Raw genomic sequence first — 19,913 nt, forward strand, 5'->3', positions numbered from 1 at the left:
GCTCATTCCATCATTTCATGTGAAATAACTCGAGGAGCTTGGAGATGATACAAAGAATTGAGTGAGAGCTGCTAACTGCAGACCATTGCATATTCTGAAATTATAAAAAAAACAATAAAAACAAAAAAAAATGTTTATTTTGATTATTTCTGGCACACAGTGGACTTTGTAGATAGATTTCTCCTTGGTGTTAAGTGTTAAAGGGAAGTGAGGAAATCCGGACTCAAGGGTAAGTGCTTTTCCTAGCAACAAAAGGCCAGACTCTGCCTGCAGGTCTCTTAACATCACTGTTCAGAAGTTTTGTTTTTCTGGACAGTTTTTGTCAGTTTTGCAACTGAAAGAGCAGCTTATTAAGCAGGAGCTTTCTGTTGACCATCACAGGAGGTGGAAGGCTGTGGGAAGTTGCTCCCATGAGTTCTGCAGCTTTGTTGTGTTGTTTTTTTGTTGTTTTTTTTTTTCCCCTACCCATGATGTGGATGTATCACCAACTTTGGGTGAAAGTTGATGGCAAAAAAAAAGAAGGCTTTCTGAATGGTGGCTATGTCAGCCTTTCAAAACAGTTGTGTGTGTGCCAGTCCCTTTTCCACAAAACAATTATAATCAGAAGTACCTGAATCACGGTGACCTGGGGGAGACCCTGTCCTCACAGTCCTCAAACTCTTCCTTCTCACTTTGTTATTACTTTGTCCCCTGGCATTCCCAACACTTCCCAGGACCTCAGAGAGATTGTAGAGCCTTAATCTTTTGAATTTATCTTCCCAGAGTCCATTCATATCACAGTGAAGATCAAAGATCAAGTTCTCACTTCCTCCTGCATAAAAGCTGCCTCTTTCCTTTTCCCAAACTTCTCCAGCCCACATCCTGCACTCGTGCTTTTTCTATCTGTGCTCCTCCAGTCCTCTTTTATTGACTCTGTGTTCAGGAATCTCCCCTGACTGCTACTGCTGACTGCTGCATGCTCCCCCTCACCCTATGCACAGCTATCCCTGTTAAGCCATTATCGTTTTACTGGCAGTCCCTATAGAAGCAAAGTCCCTCCTCCTTGGTTTTCACAAAGCTAGCATTGCACTTACTAAAATCCAACTGGATGAGAATCCAGAGGCAGAGAAAAAGGACATGTCTGAGGAAAAACTAGACACACACAAATCCTAATTGGAGTGTGCAGGTACAACATTTTACACTTGCTTTGCAGGCATCAAAAAAATTCCTGCGTCCTCTTTCCTTTCACAGGTATCTCCCTTTACCATTCAACCATCTGCTGGAGAAATACCTCCTTTGGGTTCATGCAGTGTGTCCGTTCAGTTCACATCACTGCTGTGCCAGCGTCTCCAGACAATATTAGAACTGGAGGTAGAAAACGGAGAAGGGAGGTAAGGGGAAAAAGTCACATTCTGCTTTATTTTTTCCTGAGAGTCACATGTGATTTTCACTGCAGGTAGTTTTCTTTCCTAAAACAAAAATATGTAGCAGAAACTCAGAAATGGGCTTGTGTAACCTATCAAAGAGCCATCCAATCACTAATATTGCTAGATAAACATAATCATCATTCTTTCCAGCATGCTGTTGTATGTCTAGCACATTTCATTAGCGATAACAATAGACCATCTGTGTGTTTATTTCCAGTCATCTTCCTGTTTTTGTTGAAGTTCAGACCCCCCAAGCGTGCCTGATGTCTAGCCATCTAGCACTCACTGAAATTTATACTGGAATTCCTGTCAAAGCAACCAGCAAACTTTTTAACCAGACGTGGCTGCCAGCAAAATACCTGTGGGGAAAGGTAAGTGTGTTTCTGATGGATGGAGAATAAAGGGCGGATGGAAACTGTAATTTCTATCAAAAATACAAACAATAATTAACAGCTTTTCTGACGTGCCCTTTGAATAATGATTGCTGTTTACTGGCTTAGGAACAGGACTTCAGCTTGAGACCAGACTTTATGAAAAGATTAAACTCCCCGTTGTTGCTAATATGTTTTTCTGTCTGTCAATCATTTACTGGAGAATGGGTGGGTGGAGTGGAAGGGGAAAATAGGATCCAAGCTACCAGGGTGTTAAAGTGTCATGGCAGTTTAGGGTCTGCGTTTAATTCAGCAGAGCAAAGAGACAATGCTGCTTTTGAATTGTGTCTAAACTTAAATTCCACGTTCTGGGTGGGATTCAGTTCACAGTTTAGGACAGATAAATTTAATGTCAGTATGTGGGCTGCTTTCTGAACCCTCTTTTCAGTGAGGGGAAATTTGGGCAGGAAGTCAGTCACTAGAATATAGATGTTAGTGTCATTTTGGGTGCCACCAAATGTTTTTTGTGACCTTCAGGTGTCACTCAAGAAACTCTCTTGTAAGTCCTGTCACACCAGCCAGCAGCTGTTCTGTGTACCTGTGTTTAGGTGACTGAATCCTACCACATCCATACACTCAATGGCTTGTGACTGTGAAAGGGTCTACAGCAACTCTGCTCCCACTCCAGATCCCTCAGATGAGCACCTGAAGATATTTAAAATTAATCTAAGCACAGGTGAATCTTAACAGTCATGGGGGAATTGTAAAGCAAGCTTTGTCTCAGCAAACCGTGTTGCTACCTGAAAGTGTTCTAAACCTTAAAATAACTCTGTTTTTATAGTCCTCTGTGATCTGGAAAGAAAATCCAGAAGAAACAAAGTTAATTAATTAACAAAGTTAACTGTTTGTCCTGTCTGTTTGGCAGCTCATTGGAAGTCAGGCAGCTTTCTGCTCTGCCACTGTGTCTCCAGCCAGTGGCACCTTAGGTCCAAATGAAGAAAAAGAATTCTGCATAGAACTGACAACCAACATCACGGTAAGTTTAAAAACAGATGAAATTTTATCAAATCAGCAATGCTGGCATTCTCATCTCGCCTCCATCTGGCAAAAGGAAGGATTATTATATACAAAATATAATGTTCCTTTTTTTACATACAATGTCTCTGAAATTGCTTTGCTTTAGAGGTAACCATGGTTGAAGGCAACCATTAAAGCAGTCCACATGGTGTGCAATTTTCTACCCTGCCTGTTTGTTTCCCAACTATATTTGTTTTATTTCTTTTTTTAAATGCTTATTCAATTACTCTTAGTGCTTTATCTCTTTTCATGGAGCATACAGATCCACACTTACGATTATCCCAAATAAAACATAGCAGACTGACATACATAGCACGTACTTGGTTTTCTGAATGCAGCTGGGCTCACGACATTTTGGTGTTTGGAAACAAATTAAAAGAGACTGCTGGGACTGAGAGTCTGCAAAATTAAAAAGCCCTGCAGGGTTTACTGTTCACAAACTTTGTGAATTCAGCCATGGACTTTATGGGGGGGCATTCAGACATCTGATTTAAAGCATCTAAATAAAGAAACTCCCTGTTCGTGAGGTGTATTAGTTCCCACTACAGTCACAGGAGACCTAAGTCACAGCTACTTGCTTTAAAGTAGGTGCTCAGGACCACTAGAGCTGCCCTAACATGTATCACATCTGTGTATCAGAGACCAAACATGTGCGTTTGGTGTGTGTGGCATAGGATTCCAGTAGAGTTGAGCCTTTTTCATTCAAAGCTGGAAGCTCAGCAGGGCACACTGACCATCTGAAAGGGCACTTCTGGTTATGGCTGGGGAACTGAATCCCATCTGAGCCACCTACAAGAAAGATTGCATTGTGAGTGAGCTAGATGGAGAAGTACCCTTACTGAATCAGTGGAGGTCTAGAACTCATATTTGGAAATCACCTTTGTAGATGAACTCCAGGTCTCACACTTGCAGAGCTATGTTTAGAAGTCTAGATCTTGAGATGAACGCCAGTTTATTATTTTATGCAGGATGCACTGATTCATGTATTGGTAAGGCCAAAAAGGATGGTTGTATTGAATTAGCTAGAGTACTGGTGTATTGGTCACGTATTTCATCCGACAAGTCCTGCTTTAGACCCAGGTGGAAATGAAACTTGTTTCTGGAAAATTATTTTAGTATGATTGAAAGTGATTAATGCTTAGAACTTCAAAACTTGAAACACAAGAAGCATATCAAAAATCACTAATGGAGCAGTTTTAACGTTACAGACAGATACAGATACAAAGATATGAAACAGCCACAAATTTTTTACCTTGTTATGTCCTTCTAAGCAAATCTGATGCTAGCAGGAAGTACACTCAAATCAATTCAATAAAAATTTCAGGATTCTGTTGTTCTGTGTGTGTGTGTTTGTTGCTTTGTCTTATTTTTGTCCAGTGTGGTTTATACACATTTTCTAAGTAGTTTTCTTAATGAAGCTGCCTTTCCTCTGATCTTTGTTTCACAAGCAAATTTGACTCTTCTCCTTTCAGGGTGAGCTGAAAGACCTTGTCCTTTCCTGTAGCATAGAAGACATGACTGAACCCCTCTTTCTGAGTATTTCTGGAGATGTGAAAGGACTGCACGTCACCTACTCAGTACCTTGTGAAAGTGGAGCTGCCAGGTAAACCAACGCATCATTTAAAGTCATCTTCCAGTTGTGTTTGTTGAACAGTTTTAACATGTGCAAAACCCTTGTCTGTCTGTAGAATACTTATACCCAAGTGTTTGATAGTATTAAAAACATCTAAAGAATGTCATGGCATGAGTAATGTTTGATAAACCTTTGCAGTTTTGTTGTAGCCAGATACAATATAGATCACCTGTATACCAAAGACTGTTTTTTGGGAAAAAAAATAATCTTTTAACAATAGAAGATGTTGAACTATAATTTACATATCTCTTTGCAAGGTTTTAGTGCTGTCATTTCATAAACTGGACATGGCACCAGACCTTAAAGCAGATCATAATGACACAGTCAAACTTTATTTCCAAACTAAATATTCCAGCGTGCAAGTGCAGTACAGGATTTTACAGTCCCACTCTATAAAACTGAAGATCTCTTTGCATCTTGGGCTTCCAAATTAACAGAGCAAAAATTACTTCTTTCCAGAGCAAAAGAACAATAGAGGAAAAAAAAAGTTATTTATATAAGCTTTATTCTTCCTCCTGCTTTATGTAGACAGCAAGGACAGTAAAATGTGCTGGGACTATTCACTGAAGGGGGCGGAGTGAAGAAAAGGTACTGGGTTTGCACCATACCCAAATTCAGCATCCTTGTAAACCCAAGAGAAGAGATTTTGAGCTCTTAGAGCACTATTCCACTCCCACCATTGTTTAGCTGAAACAAACTGAATTAACAACTCTGAATTAATTAATTTGTGAATAATAAACTGGTGTGAAGTTAACTGCATATAGTGAAACTCATGGTTGTGTTATGTCTGTTCTCAAGTGTGCTCCTGGCACTTGTCACCTGCCAGCTGTCACAACACTTCAGTGTGGAGAGAGCATGAAAATTCCCTTTCTGCCTGCTAACTGAAGTGTGGGGCCTCTGTAGTCCATAACATGTTTGTGAGCTATCTTCTGCAGTGCCAAAAATGTGCAAATTCAGCTCTTACAGAATTAAACCCAATATCCAGTAGTTTGGACCATTAAGATTTCTTATTGCACTGACAGAGTTCTCTATAACTTGGTATATCTGACTGATATACTTTTTTTTTATATGTAGCATGATTATTCTCTTTTTGAATGTGGTTGTCTTTACCCATTTTTTATATCGGTAAAAATGGCTTTAATTTGGTAGGTCACCATGTTATACACAATAAACTTTCTACACAGAATAGGTCCTTACAAGGGTAGAAGTAGAAAAAATGAAAAGCATTAAATGCTGATGACAAAAATCTTAGTCCTTTTATACTTGTCTTCACAACCACATTGCCTCATGCATATCTTAAATCTCTTGAAATTGTCTGTGGCATAAGAAAATAGGACTGATGTTTTAATACTTACTTTTTTTTCTGACAGTGATGGAAGACAAATATTACAAAGCCCCTGTGATCTTCTCCTAGACTTTGGATCTGAAGTTACATTCAAAGACATAGTAAAACGTCAGCTGATTCTTACCAATCACACCGCAATCAGTGCACCATTCAAACTAGAAGCTGAGTATTTTACTGGCTACTCACCTACTCCAGAAGAAATCTGCCTGTAAGTCTTAACCTTTCTGCATAATAACGCAAATACTAATAGAGATCTGGATTAAAAATGAAATCAAGACACAGAGCTGTTTCCTGTGTCACAAGATGTACTTTCTGCTATTCTCCAGTGTTGGTTGATTATTATTTTTTTTAAAGCTCTCTGACTCTGGTAATGAAAAGTGCTGATGATATTTCCTGCAGGAACAGATTGCTTGCAGTGCCAGGACAGAAGTTTTAGCTGGCATAAATGGCAAAACACTATTGTTGCCAACGGATGTAAGCTGGTTTGTACCTGCCAAGGCTCTGTTGTGCTGGGTTGTACACAGCCTTACAACTCTTTTAAGTTAATTCTCACTTAAGGATGTTACTTCCAAAAGATACTTTGCAGGCAGTCCTTCTTTAAGTAATAATGGCCACTAAATGATTAGTCAGCTGGAGCTGTTATTTTAGCAGAGACAAGCTCATTTCACAGAATTGTCGTGGTTTTGTTTTTTTTAAATTTTTTTTTCAAGCTCTCCAGGCCACCTGGTGAAAAGGAGAGGGCCCATCACAAAACATGCAGCCAAAAGAGCGCAGTCAGGTATGAGAAATAATTGTTATCCCACTCAGTGGAGAGAAGGCAAAAACCAGCTGACTACCACATTCAGCATTAAATCTGCCAGTCAGGCACATAGTTTTGTTTTTTTTTTTTTCCTTGGAATGTTTGGCTAAGTCTACACTGTTAAACAGCTTGGTTCCTCACTTCATTCTTGAGGCTGAAACTCTGCATTGCATAAACATTAGGTCATTTTTTTTATTTTTTTTTAAAAAGAAACCAACGGTCTTAAACAAAGATGGGTGATTCTACTTATAGTTAGTTCCCAGTATGGACAAGATGTATAACCTTTGGCCATTTCCTTTCTGTGCTGTCTTCCGATACCATTGCAGCAGGCCTTTCTCCCTCAAACCCTTTTATTTATCTCCCTGTTGTAGAAAACTGCCCCACAGCACATCCATCATTTCTGATGCCTTGCACTGAAAACAATAATACTGGGAGCCACAGGGGACCGAGGGAGGGGGGGAAGTGGGATCAAAATGCTATAAAGTGTGGATGCGTCTTCTGTATCCAAAATAAAACTTGGATATATTGGTAGCTTGCCATAGTGTTTGGTATTTGTTAAAAAGACAAAGCTTTTCAGCTGTTGAATTAGCCCTTAAGATTAGAAAAAAAAGCTGTTCTGACAGATTCCATGCAAGCGTATTGATTTAGAAGACTAAGTGACTCAGAACGTGGAAGGGCTCTGCTCTTTGTAATTCACGTTCTTTGTGTTGAGCAGCACACAGAGGTAAACAGGCAGCTGCTGCTAATGGAAAGATAACCAGTTAGCACAAATTCCAGCTTATTTTTCCTCAAACTGAGGGTGTGTTTTTATGTAACCAATCGTTGCCTTGCATATCTCAGAGGCCTGGAACAGGTTGTTCGAAGGGAGACTATGAAATAATCTCTGCAAGAACTGACTCACTTAAACTGCCCTTTTTTTTTTAAGGCCCACTGCAGAAGGGAGTAAAGTGGTAAAAATATGGGCTATGTAAGTGATCCCATTTTCTTTGAAGCCAGTGAGGTTATCCTGATTAACACCAGCTAAAGATCAGCCCTCTGTTTTCTTTGAAAGGCTGACTTTGTTCCATTTCCTCAAAACTTATCAAATACTTCTTTGCTGTGCTCCTTCAGCATTTGCAGCAGCGCTGCTGTCTCATGGGAAGGGAGTAGCTTTCCATGTACAACCTTCCTCAGGAACTCTGAAAGCCTTCCAGCAGCTAATCATAGAAATAACAGCTTACAACAACATGTGGGGAGAATACCGCGATGATCTTGTCTGTAAGGTAGGTGGGGCTTGGTTTCAAATGAAATATTGCTTTGGCAGATTTGACACCAATTATATTTCCCAGATTCCTTTCTGTTAAAAATTCTTTTTCGGGTAATTAGCATGTCTGTAAAAGTTCAGGGTAGTTATTGCTACCATTACCTCCAACAACGTGTAAGGAACAATTCCTTGCTCTTGCAGTTCTTGGTGTAGTTCTGGGGTAACGTGTCCCTGGGGAGTTTTCCATGTGTCTTTAAAGTAACTGGAGCAATTTTGACAAATAAAATCTGTTTGGTAGCTGGCCAGTGCACTGCTCTGCTCTACCAATACAATTATTAATTATATTATATGGAAAGGCCTCAGGGAAGCTGATTAATGTATGAGCTTTTGTATTCTCCTGCTGAGAAAAACTTTAGCTTATGAATTAGGTGCATATGAATTAGGTGCTTTTAAAAGATACAAGTCAAAACATATGAAAATCCAAACCGGTTTTCAAAACATAATTTTATAGCCAAGGTACTAGAGTTATATCTTGATTCTAATAGCAAAAAATCATTTTTAATAGGTGGGAGACTTACAAACTAAATTAATTCCTATGCAAATGACTGTGAAAGGCTGTCCAATCTTCCTGCAGATGACAGGACCACAAACACAGCAACCCATCATCAGGTACAGCCCAAAATACCGTCTCTCAGAGAAGTCAGACAATTAAACGCCACTGGGCAGTAGCCAACATATGTACCTGTTCCCATCTTCCTGTGATATAATGAGCAGGTCAGCACAGTGACTGCAGAAGTACAATAACTGCTTCTTTAACACCAATGCATTTGTCTCTGCCAGCATAATTAGAAAAGAATATGCAAACAAATCTTCCTGACTTCACATGTTCACCCTGAAATGTCTAAGAGACAACTAAAACTGGAAGAAAGACTTGTTAAAGAAAGTAATGTTGTATTTTGCAGCATTGCCAAGTGTTACCTGATGGCCAGTCTTAACAGGCTGCCAGTGCAGCCAGATATGCTCCAATTTAAATGAATTTTTATTGAAAAATTGTTTGGGACATTTGCTTATTCTCTGCGTGTTCTAACAGTAGGTTTCCCCCCTCAGGTTTGGCACTCACGTTTCTGGAGGGTGTCCTGTCCTACGGCGTGTGCAGCTCAACAATCCCACTCCCTTTGGTAACACTAGCTTTTGTAAAACAAACATCAACACTTGCATTGTGCTCCCTGTAATAATAAAAATAGAACAACCCATTAACATGTTAACTAACTGGCCTTGTTTCCTTATCAGGATGTTTTCTGTAAAGACATTGACAGTCTTACAGACGATATCTAAGCTGTTTTCTAACTTGGCTAGTACTGAAAAATAGTACAAGTTGTCTGGTCTTTATTTGAATGGTAGTATTTATTATTAGGGCATTATTGCCATGAGTATTAGTTTGCTGTCTGCAACAGTAAATCATCTGAGCTCCAGACAGAGGACAGGAAAATGTGTTACTGACTCAATGTGTTATTACTATGAAACAGCACATCCCATCCTAGTGCATCTGGGCTTTCATTCCTCACTGAAATGATGCAAATTCAGGATTTTCCATACTGTTTTTGTTAAATTCTCACCTGCTTCTTAGTGGCATCTGTGACATCAGGCTCTTCTGTGTTTAGTCTTTTTATCTCAAGTGAGATTTTAAGCTCTTCAAAGCAATGCTCAATCACCCTTTTTTTCCTGAATGCCACCAAAAATGTTTGCTTAACAAACAAAGTACTTACCGTTTATTTTAATGTTTACTTATCATTTATGTTGATGTTATTGAAATTATAGTTTGGGAACTAGAGAGCTGTAATAAGCTGTAATAAGGGTATGCACACATGCTCTTAAATCAATATCGTTTGTTTACAGCAAACATGGCAAAGCTTAACATGTACTCTAATACAAATCCAGTTGCTAGACAACAAATTCTTTACTTGATCTTCTTGTTCCATAGAGCCAACTAAGCTGTGAGTCTTCTGAATGACCAGAAACAACTGTCCTTTCTCCTTTCAATTCAGACATCCGCCTGGACTGGGAAACTTACAACCAAGTAGAAGATGATAAAAAGCTGGTGGACCTGTTGATGTTCTTTGGAGACCCTTTCCCTCCTAAGGACGTAGATAAAAATGAGGCTGCATCAACTGGTAGCAAATCGGAGTTGGAGATCGCGTTAGAATTGGATCAACCCCCCATTCCCTGTGGAAGCGTTTATCCAGCCTTGCAAACCACCGATGAGGTCAGCTGTTAGTCTGTTTTTTATACTGCTGCTGAGATACATGATGGGTTTCTTGGCGTGAAAGGTTGAAAACAAGAACATGCAATACAACATTTAACCAAGGCCTGGATTATTAAATGTCAGCTCCTCTCACAGTCAAAAAAGCAATACATGGGTAGGTGGCTATAGGTATCAGTAATCGGTTTCCAAAACAGACTATAAATAAAAAGCTCTTCATCTTCTCCTTCTCTTTAGGAAAGCTTAAAACAGTTCTTAAAACAGTCTTTGACAAACAAATCAATTTGGATCTACTTTTCTCATGGCTACTTTAAGTGCTGCAGTCAGAGAGCAGAATCTACAGTGCAGAGTTCAAATCACAGCTAATGTCTTGGAGGCATTTTTCCCAGTGCCAAACCAGACTGGTTCTGTTAGATGTTACCATGTTATAACAGACTCTAATATGTAAAGTTTTATTATAATATGGCAACTTACTGCTGTGAAAGACTGGGAACAACAGGGAGAAGGTGTTATGCAGGATCTAGCATAAGCTTCACAGAAAGCACCTTTTCTCTGTTTCAGCTCAGAAGGCATAGTTGTTCTGAAAACACCTCCAATGTTCCACGTGCAGCAAGGGAAAGTTGTTTCCCTAGAGTGCTGGGTTATATAATGGGCCTGGGATGTTTCAGCTGAGTGCTGCTCTTTGCTGAACAGGACCCAAGCATGCACATTTTTCAAGAGGTTTTGGTTTGGGGAGAGCAAACCTATGCATGAAAAAATGTATGTGCGGGACACATCCATGTGTCCAGCTTTTGTGCCAGAAAGAAACTGGAGCTGGCCATACTTACGGACAGTTCCCTGTACACTTCACTTGCATTCCTGCTTTGCAGCGTAACCGTTTTAACCATTCCCCACCCTTGTGTCCCTGCAGTCTTCAGACACAGACAGCAAAGAGATCGCTCAAGGACCTGCAATGCAGAAGATTGTCTCTGTACTCATACGGCCTCATGAAGGGGTTCCTGCCAACAACCCCTACTCCGTCACTCCAAGACAGATAGTAAGCTGTACATTTCTTTGTGCTTAGATTTAGCATGTTTTCTGTAGGATAGCAGAGACAAAGGAAAAGGAAGCTTGGGGTTGGGGCAGAGACCACTAAACAGTAGGCCTGGGGGGCGAGAACAACTTCTCCCTTGGCTTGCCTCAGTGAAGTGTATGGTGTGAAGTGGGAGGCATCCAGCCTGATGCTCTAGAAGCACATTATTTAATCAGTGCAGATTTGCTAAGTAAAGCTGGCAGGATTAGAAAGCAGGCTGCTGGGAAAGGGGTTTTCTGTAGACAACATTTCTGAATAAACAGTTGTAACCCACTGTATGTCAAAAAAAAAAAAAAAAAACCTGCTACAAATAGGGGCCACCTTGTCACAATTCCTTAGAAATAAGCTAAAGCTCTTGAAACATCTAACTATGAGTGATAGGGTTGCCCAAAACACCAGTGTGTCCGTTTTGATTGGCAAGTTCTTTGCTGAAGTGTTTCAGTTACAAGTTAGAATAAGCTAAAGAATACATTAAAAATAATATATGGAAATGGCTTCTGAAAGCAATGAAGCCTACGGTCAGCTCTGGGGTGATCTGATACTGAGATAGCTAAGATAACACAAGTGTCCCTTTGTGGAGAGAGTCTCTATTCAGTTTAGCCAGCAGAGATCTTGGCCCACGTGTAATGTAGTTGATGCCTATAGAGCCATTCAGGTATTTTTTCTCAGAAATGTCCTCAATATTTCCATTATCGATCCAAGAAGGTCTGGTAGCTCAGGTGATGTGCAGCACAGCTACCCAGACCTGCCTCAAGTCCATGTCTGTGAGCAAATAAGCTCTCTGACCAGCCCCTGTAGTGTTTTAGGACATGGCAGAGCTTTCTAGCTCCAGCCCTGCTCCGGCCTTGCTAGACCTCAGGCAGAGCTTCCTTATGTCCTGACTGCTCTGACTGGGGGAACACGGTGCAAGGAGAGCTGAGCTAGCTCTGCTGCTTCTGAACATAAGTCCAGCAGGGCCAAACAGCTCACCCTGTGATCCCATGAACTCAGGGAGGCTGCTTTTGCACAGCACTAGCCTGACAGCAGCACACACCACGCAGCCCAAGCTCACAAACTTGGCTAGACCTGGGCTGGTTCTGCAGGAGAAATTGCAGGCAAACGTGTTTTTGCAGCAATAACAAGGTTTAATCATGCAGAACCTATTTAACCTGTACATCACAGGAAATCCCCTGTAGCTGGTTAGTACATTCCCTGCTGTTAGTAAAGTAAAAAATGGCCAAGAGTAAACTGAATTGTAAAACACTCATAATTCACACTTGTACCTCTTTGCAAAAGGTTTTTTATGTCTCTGAATGCTGTCAGTTGTAGGAGTAACAGCTGAGTTAGCCTTGGAGGAAGAGTGGGAAGAACTGGGTAGAATTAGGTATTATTTCTAAAACCAGACAGGGATGTATGTGTGCTCAGGGGAGCTGTTCTGTGGCTGTGCTTAAACTGTTGATAAAATGGCCAGACTGATATTTGCAGCTGAAATAATTAAACCAGTTTTGTTGCCGCATGTTGTCATTTCAGTGCGTGCCCTGAGCTTAGCCCATTCCCAGGGGATTTCAGGCTCCTTGTGCAACTCTGTTTTAGCAGCTGAGCGCTGAGGGTGCTTGTGCAATCCCCTGCTCAGCAGGCGTCTCTTGATTGCAGGTGGTTCCAGGAGGTGGCAGCATCTCCGTTTGCATCTCCTTCACCCCGCATGTCCTCCCGGAGACCGTCACTGAAGTGCACTGTGAAGGGTTTGCGCTGGGATTCATGAGCCTAGATGACAAGGTAAACTGATATCCCAGCAGGGCTAAAGACGACTAGGAAATAATCGTTTCCATTCCTGTAATTTCACGTGCAGGCTGCTGTGTACTTGGCCAGTCTGTGCAAACAGTCCTCTTCCTGCAACCCCGAACATCCTTCCTTAATTTCATTAGCTGCGTTTACCTTTTAGCTTGGAAGCTTTCTGGGGTGGGAATGTCAACGTCTTGTTACGTCGTCTGGAGCAGTAGACCCCAGGCAATAGCCCAGGATTTGACTTGCTATCACAACATCAGGTTTTATTGATAACAAGAGCTAACAATGCAGCTGAGACTCAGGACTCTGAGTTCTGTTCCTGGCTCTGCACCAACCTTCCTGTGAGCTCTCGGACAGCACCTCTCTCCTCTGGGAAGCTTCCTCTTCAAAAACTGCAAGTGCAGCTCGTGGACTGATGTGAGGCTTGAGCAGTGCTTTATGAATTGCTCTGAGATTCTCTGACATGAATCATTGCAAAGGTGCAAGGTAGAATGAATGAATAACAGAATATTTAGTAAAAACATCCCTAATGTTCCTTACTCCTGTAGGAAGCACTGTCTGTGTGTGTATTAAACACAGTCATGAGAGTCCAAATACTGCTCAACTTCTGCCATTCCTTGCACGTTGCCATCACATCTTACAAACAGGCAATACGTTGCCAAGCAGAATCCCCTTTTAGCTACCAGCCTCTCAAGCTAAAAGCAGGGCTTTAGGTTTTAGTGCTGTCATTTATCCAGAAATTCTGTTTGGGTTTTGTTGTCAGCTCGCAAAGACAGTGCCTGACAAGGTGCTCCGCAAACACGGCTACGATGCCCCACCGTTACGAATAGACCTGAGAGCCTCCGTAAGGCATGCTCTGTAAGTACCTTCACACTGACACCTCACACACTGACACCTCACACACTCACAGAATAAATCAGCCTGGAGGGAAGGGCTCTGACCAGCTCTGATTCTTTACACGCAGGTTAAAAGTAGACATGGATCACGATGGAGAAATGATGTTTTACTCTGTGGCAAGTGATCTCATACCGGATCAGCCTCTGTTAGGAGTAAGTACTTCACACACAGATGTATTCTGTTGGACTGAGCTACTGTGAAAATTCACAGCTGCATACAATGGTTTTTAAAGCACATCTTTACCAGTGTCCTCATGTTGCCATTTTCAATGTTGCACGTAGTTATATGTAAACTAAAAGGACTACAAGTACTTATTAGCCAGGAATAAGTATAGCTGGGCTCAGACAAAGCCTAGTTTATACATCTTCCTCTATTATTATTTTATTTGTAGAGGATTTCTTAAGTAGAAAAATAAGTACTTCTTTTCAATACATAAAGGTCTGATAGCAGAATGAGTCACTTAGAACAACATAGTCTGTTTCTGTGACCTTTGACATTCAAAGACTCTAACCTTATTACATTATTTGGGGTTTTTACTCAAGAAATTTTGAAAAACACAAGTGAAAAATAATGGGCTTCTTTGGGATAGAGTCCTTCAGATCCCTGGTGCTGTTGAAAGACCAGACTAGCACGAAGCTCTCAAGGGAGTTTAAACTAACCAGTTTTGAATAATTTTTCTACCAGGTTTTGACAGATTCAGTAATGACTCAGAGTTTGAAACTCATCAATTGCACTAAGGTTCCTCTGTACTTCAGGCTCCTTCTGTCTACGCCCTTCAGCCTGGCCAGCACAGATCTCCAGAAGAGCACCAAAACATCCCACAGCAAGAAGGAAGAAACAGAACAGCAACCGCAACTTGTACTTTATCCCCAGCAAAACATGCTGGTAGGCTCAAAAAAAATAATCCTCTGCCAAAATAGATAGTTTAGTAATTGGTATGTTAGCATGGCCCAGATGAACCACAAGAAAAACACAACCAACATAGAAATCTCCCGATGTCAGGGGAAATAGTGGTATATTAGCAAATGCTAATAACTGCAATTTTGCCTGCTATATTGCAGGTACAAAGTATTTTTCCACAGCGGCTCTGCTGTGCTTTTCTCATCAACTCTGACCTATTACAAACTCTTGCAGAAAGCCCTGTGTCATTTCTGGACCTGACCTAAATCAATAGCCAAATACATGCTGGACTAATTAAAAGACTTCCAAAGCCTACATTCCCTCATTTCCTTAAATTAGGTGCAGGCAGTTCAGAGAGAATAAATTGGTTAGTTTGGGGTGTACACAGTGACATTAAAGGAAGCAAAGTCTTGGATTCAAGAATTACCTAGGGTGCAAAAATGAATAACCCTCGGCTGCATTTTGAAGTGTGCTTCTCATTTTTCAGTGTTCATTTTGACTTAGAGGCACACAGGTCTTAATTGCACATGTGCCAGAAGAAAGACTTACATTTTTAAGACATCTTTGGGAATATGGTATTTGTAACCTCAGGAACTGAGTGCTTTTGTCTTGCTAGAGAATGTTTCTCTCCTGTGGTTCAGCAATTAGCTGTTCACCTTTACACTCCAGCTCTGTGTACTGGATTTATAGGAAATAGCTGTGCTTTTTCCTTAATGTCCATTAAAGCACTTTATTCCAGTGGGAATTTAGTTGTTGGCACAACACTTTTGGGTTCCAGTGGGAAAATGTGCACTCGGGCCTTTGAGCAGTGTTTACTTTGGATTTCCTGCACACAGTGCCATCTTATGTGACAGTCATCTGAATTCCTCTTCCACAGGTGAAAGTGTCATTCCACACAACTCTGGAGTTGCTTACCTATCAACATTTGCCAGATACCCAGATGCTTCCTGGATTCCAAGTGCTCCAGTTTGAGAACGGGGAGAGAAAGCTGAAGTTCAGTCAAAATCTGGTCATCGAATACAGTAACCACAGCACCCAGGTAAGAGGAGGATGGCAGCACTGGGCTGTTTTATCAGCATCTTTGATTCAGAATGAACGTGCCTTGGGGTTCACTGAGCTGTGAAATACAGCCACCTCTGGAGTAAACCTGTAGCATACAGTCAAAGCGAGTGGCCAGAGATTAGCAAAAGGAGATTGCAGTCTGTTGAGCCTGCAGGTGACTCTCCAGTTGGCAAAGAGGTTCTGGGTCAGCAGCCTAGTGTTCGTACCCCGTTTTCCTGCAAGAGCACTGTTTGCACAGCAGGAAGGCCTGGGTGATATGTCTCAATCAAAGGGCAGCATGCCCAGTCACAGTATGACTCTGTGTCCTGAGACACTGCAGGAAGCAGGACAGGCTCAATCAACATGCCAGCAACTGAGTCACCAAGCGCTGCCTCCTGCAGTACCCAAGCGCTTCTTGAAAATCTCCTAAGCCTGCCCAGCTCATGTAGTGTGGTCGTGGCCCACACACATTTAAAAGACTGATCTCTTCCGGATGGAAAGCTATAACCCCCACCCAAATCTTCAGCAGTTCCAGTACGCTGCATTGTCTTCACACCAGGTATTTCTGAGGGCTGATCTGTAAGATCCGAGCACCGTATCTAAGATGCAGTCAACTTAATAATAATAATCTTGGGCAATCTGCACCAATTGAATGACTCACAGTGGGCCATATAAAGTCCTCGGGGACAACAAGATGTTGTAATGTCTGCATCTCCACAGAAAATCCTAATAACAAATCAGAATGTTCACTCTGTGTTACTGCATTAAGACCACAAAGATGAAAACCTGTCTCAAAGCAATGAAACAAGCAACAACTTCATTCATTCAAAGCTGTAGAATGGGGAACTGACTCTGTTACAGAAAGAACACAAAACAAGTACTCTTGATTCAGTGCCTGAGGTAAGAATGATCCAGCTGCAGCAGATACAAAACAATACAAAAAAAAAAAAAGTGTTTTCTTGTTTTTCCTTTCCTCTCTTTTGTAGCTGGTCCCAGTGACTGCACACCTTACTGTCCCAGTTCTGGAGCTGTCTTGCGACATGGTGGATTTCAAGACCTGCTTTGTTGCACAGACCAAGACTGAACATGTCTTCCTGTCTAACAGGGGCGGCTGCAGAAGCTACTGGACTGCTTTGCTGGGTATTTGGGTTTTGCAACTGGGTTTCCTTGCTCTGTAGTTTCACTGTTCATTTTTTTTGGTTGTTTTGGTTTTGTTAAGACTGCGTGCATTCACTCATATGATGATGTTTAGTCCAAACATACCAGGTCTGCTTCTGTTCCCACATATGTGGGGTTGTGGTGGCTGTTGGTTTTTGTTTTCATTTACATCAGTGTATCTCTGCTGGTTTCAGCCTTTTCTCCAGATTTAACCAAAGGATGAAACCACAACCCTCACTGCTGGTGGACATGCTTTGCTCGTTTATAATACAATCCCAGGAGGCAACAAGCAGCAGCACCTCCTCACGAGGGCTGTTTGAGCTTGTGCCTAATGAGATCAACAACAGATGGACTTCAAAGGAAAGAAGATAAGGGTCTCATTATTCTGACACAAGGACATTGATCACTCCCCTTGATTAAAGGATGAAAATAGAAACTGGCCACATGCACAGAAAGCTTGTGACAGTGCAAAATATGATTTATTAGTTGGCACGAAAGGAGGTGCGTTGTTTTGAGAGCTATATGCTGTACAAACCGATACAGGAGGTCTCATATTGCTTTGTTTGATATTTGCCCTCTTTGCTGCAGATGAACAAGAAAAGCATACTAATGATCTGGAAGTATTTTCTGTCTCCCCTCCTAATGGCATTTTGGAGGCACGTGAAGGGGACCAACCTACCAAAGATGTTTTGCAGATCACCTTTACTGCCAGGTATGGTTAACACAACTGAAATCTTGCTGTTAGTTCCTGTCGAGCCCAGACTCATTGTGAGTAGTCACTGAAAGCAGAGTTCTGCTCTGTTCTTGTGTTATCAGGCCTTTGACACCTGTCAGTCTTGTGCTTCCAATCTCTTTCCCTCCACTGCTGCCACATATGGGATTTCTTTTAGAATTCTCACCCTGAGTTTCAGCCTTCAGTTTACCTACTTCAAATCACACCGTTAAAACAGTTGGCATGGCACACTGCCTGCGTATGACTGGATAAAATCCCTTTCTTTAGGGTCCTCAACAGAGTAAATCTCAGGCTCTGTCAAGTCAGTGCAGAAGCTGATTCAACAGTTAGCTCCTTTATGCATCTAGCACTTTATTAGGACAAAGAGAGAAATGTGTATGGAGTATTTCAAAATTCCAGTAAGAATCTGTCATGCCTGAAAGAGCAGTGTCTTTTGCAGTCAGTCTCAGGGATACTTCATTATAGTTTGTGCTCTTAAAAGTTAACCTTTTGAATTCCTTTACCTCAGAATATCTCCTGAGGAAGCAAATAGTGCAGAATGTTACTCGAATGCACTGAGACAATTTGTTTTACTCCTGCTTAGCTTGGTGCAATGTTTAGACTGAGTCGTGTTGATGTTTGGTGGAAAAAAAATCGATGCATTTTTGTTGTCTGTAGTCCAAAGGTTTTCTGTACGACAAAGATAGCGTGAGCTGCAGGCAGACAACAGCAAAGAGCACAAGAGATCAGATGCAAATAATTCTTTGTCCTATAAACAGCTGATATTGTTCTAATTACGTTTATGGCCAGCTTACCATAACCTTTTGTCAAGGCTGAGGATTACTTCTGAGTAGCAGAGGCACTGACCCAAAACCTTTCATTTCTTTGCTGTAATTAATGAGATGCAAATCCTGAAGGAAAACAGCTTTTGTTACAAATGATGTTTTTTTGCTGAGATGGCCAGAGGAAAGGCCCCATGATATTCCTTCACACCTCCCAGAGAAGACAAGTAGGTTTGTTTTTTTTTTTAAGCTTCACTCATTACTTGGAAATTTTAACATCTTGGCAGAAAGTTTAGGATGAGCCTATCCCGGGGATTTCAGTGAACTCTGAACACTGCCGAGAGGGAAGTTTCAAGAAGCAACCTACAGGTGACAGCTATTGCTGGAACTTTGGGTCCCCTGGGCCAGGCCGTGAGCTCTCCACGCCTGGAGCTCCTGCAGTCTCAGCAGGATGGGGCCTGTTAGGCCTCGCTCTGAGCAGTGCCTTGCACCAGAGACCAAGTTGGGCCACTCTCAACTCCTTAAATCTTTCAGCAGAGCCCTTTGAATCTGCCTGAAGCGCTTCCTTTTGTCTGAGAACAGGTACCACAATAATCAGCCTGCCAGAGAATTCCCAGCACTGCCGAGCTCAGCACCAGCATGGCAGTAGGAAGTGATGATATGTGAGGTGATTTTAGTGACTCACCTCCCTAAATCAGTGGTCTTCCTGCAGAATTTTGTACTAGGAGAAATAAGAGCTGCCTGTCAGACAAGACTCTTGCAGGCCTTTCCAAGGGCAATCTCTGAGAGAGGTGCTTCAGCTGGAGGAGCCCAAGGGCGTTGGGTAGCACCAGCCTTAGGCAAATTATGCTGTAAGGCTTCCACTTAGCACAAGTGCTAAAACTCCACTTGCTGGAAGCCCTTTGATGTAGACTCAGTCAATTATCCCTTGACTTATTGGCATTGACAAACTTGTTTCAAACCTGTCAGAGGGGAGGAGCTGTCACAGCAAAGCAGTGCAGGCAGGCGTTTGTTCCCAAGCGATGCTAATCCCTTAGGAGAGGTTGATTTTATTTATTTAAACTCAAATTGACTTTCACAGATAGGAAGGCACTAGAGGTCTTCTTTCAACAATGAAATTAATAATGCAGCGTCTTAAGCTGAGGCAGAGACTGTAGCATTGTTTTAAACCCCCATACGTATGAAACCAAAGCCACGTCTCTCCTTTTTCTTCCACAAAGTAACTAATATCATCCTAAACCATGGAGATAGGTCCAGCTATAGCTGAAATGTCATCTTTTCCCTCTGCACTTTAGGAAGGCCATTGAGTACGAAGCAGTCGTGACCATTACTGGGATGCTGGGAGAGAAGGCTTGCACGCTGCACATCAGGGGACGTGGATCATACGATGGGAAGTACGAAGACCCGCATTTGATTTAAGCAGGACGGATGGCAAGGTAATGTCAGCTACAAA

General features: G+C 41.7%; 1 protein-coding gene across 1 annotated transcript in view; it reads left to right on the plus strand.

The window, feature by feature from the left end:
* The window catches only part of DLEC1 (DLEC1 cilia and flagella associated protein), a 38,982-nt gene that overhangs the window by 16,907 nt on the left and 2,162 nt on the right, over window positions 1-19,913 (plus strand). The window contains exons 20-38 of the mRNA XM_084507698.1: window positions 1,231-1,370; window positions 1,624-1,777; window positions 2,703-2,813; window positions 4,327-4,457; window positions 5,858-6,040; window positions 6,543-6,610; window positions 7,742-7,893; window positions 8,440-8,543; window positions 8,982-9,052; window positions 9,920-10,137; window positions 11,045-11,170; window positions 12,839-12,961; window positions 13,734-13,828; window positions 13,935-14,019; window positions 14,552-14,752; window positions 15,645-15,806; window positions 16,795-16,948; window positions 17,555-17,678; window positions 19,756-19,896. Of these exons, the coding sequence (XP_084363824.1) occupies window positions 1,231-1,370; window positions 1,624-1,777; window positions 2,703-2,813; window positions 4,327-4,457; window positions 5,858-6,040; window positions 6,543-6,610; window positions 7,742-7,893; window positions 8,440-8,543; window positions 8,982-9,052; window positions 9,920-10,137; window positions 11,045-11,170; window positions 12,839-12,961; window positions 13,734-13,828; window positions 13,935-14,019; window positions 14,552-14,752; window positions 15,645-15,806; window positions 16,795-16,948; window positions 17,555-17,678; window positions 19,756-19,879 (2,526 nt within the window). The 3' untranslated portion in view covers window positions 19,880-19,896. The remainder of the gene's footprint in view (window positions 1-1,230; window positions 1,371-1,623; window positions 1,778-2,702; window positions 2,814-4,326; window positions 4,458-5,857; window positions 6,041-6,542; window positions 6,611-7,741; window positions 7,894-8,439; window positions 8,544-8,981; window positions 9,053-9,919; window positions 10,138-11,044; window positions 11,171-12,838; window positions 12,962-13,733; window positions 13,829-13,934; window positions 14,020-14,551; window positions 14,753-15,644; window positions 15,807-16,794; window positions 16,949-17,554; window positions 17,679-19,755; window positions 19,897-19,913) is intronic.

The sequence above is a fragment of the Aythya ferina genome, assembly GCF_964211825.1.
Source record: "Aythya ferina genome assembly, chromosome: 2".
NCBI lineage: Eukaryota > Metazoa > Chordata > Aves > Anseriformes > Anatidae > Aythya > Aythya ferina.